General features: G+C 31.9%; 1 protein-coding gene across 1 annotated transcript; it reads left to right on the top strand.

Annotated features, from left to right (window-relative positions):
* Positions 1–326: 326 nt before the first annotated feature.
* On the top strand, positions 327–727 carry LOC124894359 (ATP synthase epsilon chain, chloroplastic-like). Its single transcript, XM_047405058.1, has one exon. The coding sequence runs from the start codon at positions 391–393 to the stop codon at positions 721–723; it is 333 nt and encodes a 110-aa protein (XP_047261014.1). The 5' UTR covers positions 327–390; the 3' UTR covers positions 724–727.
* The last annotated feature ends 1717 nt before the right edge of the window (positions 728–2444 follow it).

Here is a 2444-nt window from a genome sequence, read left to right as displayed (position 1 = left end):
TTAGATTCAACACCAACTATGCTTTAACGTCGGATCCTTGGTGAGGAATATTACTAAACCGCCCAACGAGTTAAGCAAACTTTACAATGTTACAAAGAACTTCAGGACATTATATATCCATAGATTGCATGAATTATCCGAAGAGGATCGTTTAATCATAGCAAGAGCATGAAAAATTGAGCATTTCTTATCACAACCCTTTTTCATAGCAGAAGTGTTTACCGGTTCTCCAGGGAAATATATTGGTCTAGAAGAAACAATTCGAGGATTTCAATTGTTCCTTTCCAGAAAATTAGATGGTCTTCCTGAATAGGCCTTTTATATGGTAGGTAATATCTATGAAGCTACCGCGAAGGCTATGAACTTAGAAATGGAGAGCAATTTGAAGAAATGACCTTAAATCTTAGTGTACTGACTCCTAATAGAATTGTTTGGGATTCAGAAGTGGAAGAAATCATGTTATCTACTAATAGTGGTCAAATTGGCATATTACCAAATCACGCCCCTATTGCCACAATTATAGATATAGGGATTTTGCGAATACGCCTTAACAACCAATGGTTAATGATGGCTCTGATAGGTGGTTTTACTAGAATAGGCAATAATGAGATCACTATTTTAGTAAATGATGCGGAGAAGGGTAGTGACATTGATCCACAAGAAGCTCAGCAAACTCTTGAAATAGCGGAGGCTAATGTGAAAAAGGCTGAAGGAAGGAGATAAAAATTGAAGAAAATCTAGCTCTCCGATAAGCTAGAGCACGGGAGGAGGATATCAATCTGGTTTTATAACTAGTTAGTACGACTAGTTAGTACGTTCGAATAATAAAAAAAAGTTCTCTTTCTAATCCTATTTAGATTCTGTCGGGTGAATACAATCAAATACAATTAAACAGAAGCCAATTCTGATGTAAAAATGAAAATAAAAGTTGTATAATTTTCATTTCTTCATTATTATATCTTGCTTGTAACTAAGTGAAATTCAAATATTCCTATAAGTTTACTCACGGAAATCGTTTAAGTTTAAGTATATGAAAGAAAAAATGCATATCAATGGATCCAATCGATATATTTTTTTTAAATTGCAGATAAACAAACCAACCTTTCATCATTAATCTTTGGAGGCGAATTACATATTCAGATCCATAATAAAAGAATTAGTAAGACCTCCTTTCTTTTGATATCCCCAATCTTATTGAATTTTAGAAGTCAAATCATTTCACCGGCCTGGTGAAATGAAAAACTACGAAGCGGAATTCACATGGATTTAGGAAGGGACTGCTGTATTTATGTACAAGCTAAATTTTTTTGAAAAATGAATATCTTTGGTCACTTTCATTATCAAATAGGATTTTCCTTCATAGACCTTACTTACCTCGTCCTAGCGAAGAACAACACAGAAAAGGTAGTCTTCTTTTTATGTATTCAACCAAGAAAAATCCCTCAACCTGGATTCGAATCCTAATACTATTATTAAATAATAATAAAATAATAAAAGGAATATACCAACAAAAGATCTTCTAAATCTTGAGATGGAAGTTCCTATACATTCTTTTGTATTTGATTACTTGTTCCATTATAGATCACTAAATCACTAAGAAAAAAATTAAAATAAAGACCTCCGATTCTATTTATAGAAAAAATATAAATATTTAAAGAATTTCTAATTAAAGAAGAAAAATTAAATAAGAACTGAGATAATTAATTAATTTAGGATTCCCCATCTTTAGTTTAGAGAAAAAAACAAGAGAAAGAGGAGAATTTGTATAAGAGTAATATATAGTTAGAAGGTTCTATTAACTAAATAAAATAGAAATAAGTATAATGGAGATAAAATCGGATTCCAGTCGATGAATCTTGCAATGAGATATGCCCTATAACAAACCAATAAACAAATCCAAACTAGGTGGTTCGACCAAAATGAATTATTGTTTTGACTAATATAGTTATGGATGGCTTGACGATTCCAATTCGAATCGACCAAGCGAATCCGGTATATTTTCCACGTTCATAGGAGTGCGTTTATGTTTCTGATTTATAATTATCATCTTTTTGGGCATTTCTAATAATATCCATCCTTGTTCCTATTTTGGTATTTTTCATTTCCGGAGTGTTAGCCCCGATTAGCAAAGGGCCGGAGAAACTTTCTACTTATGAGTCGGGTATAGAACCAATGGGTGATGCTTGGTTACAATTTCAAATCCATTATTATATGTTCTACCAAGAAACTTACCGAGGAAGCAGAAGCCCTTTTGAAAGAAGCTATTCAGGAACAAATGGACCATTTTATAATTCAGGAACAAGCATAAAGAAATATTGATCACCCTTGTCTTAATCTTAATAAAAAAAAGGAATTAAGCATCCTGGATTCAAATATTCAAACAGTTCTTGCTATCGAAATCAAAAATATATATATATATATATATATATATGAAAATAAATTGC

The sequence above is a fragment of the Capsicum annuum genome, unplaced genomic scaffold (assembly GCF_002878395.1).
Source record: "Capsicum annuum cultivar UCD-10X-F1 unplaced genomic scaffold, UCD10Xv1.1 ctg73296, whole genome shotgun sequence".
NCBI classification, from domain to species: domain Eukaryota; kingdom Viridiplantae; phylum Streptophyta; class Magnoliopsida; order Solanales; family Solanaceae; genus Capsicum; species Capsicum annuum.
The sequence above is the reverse complement of the archived record's forward strand: the minus strand, read 5'-3'. Positions and strand labels throughout refer to the sequence as shown.

What these genes read in the sequence shown, in the direction of transcription:
- LOC124894359 (XM_047405058.1), top strand. Translation starts at nt 391, where the DNA reads ATGACCTTAAATCTTAGTGTACTGACTCCTAATAGAATTGTTTGGGAT.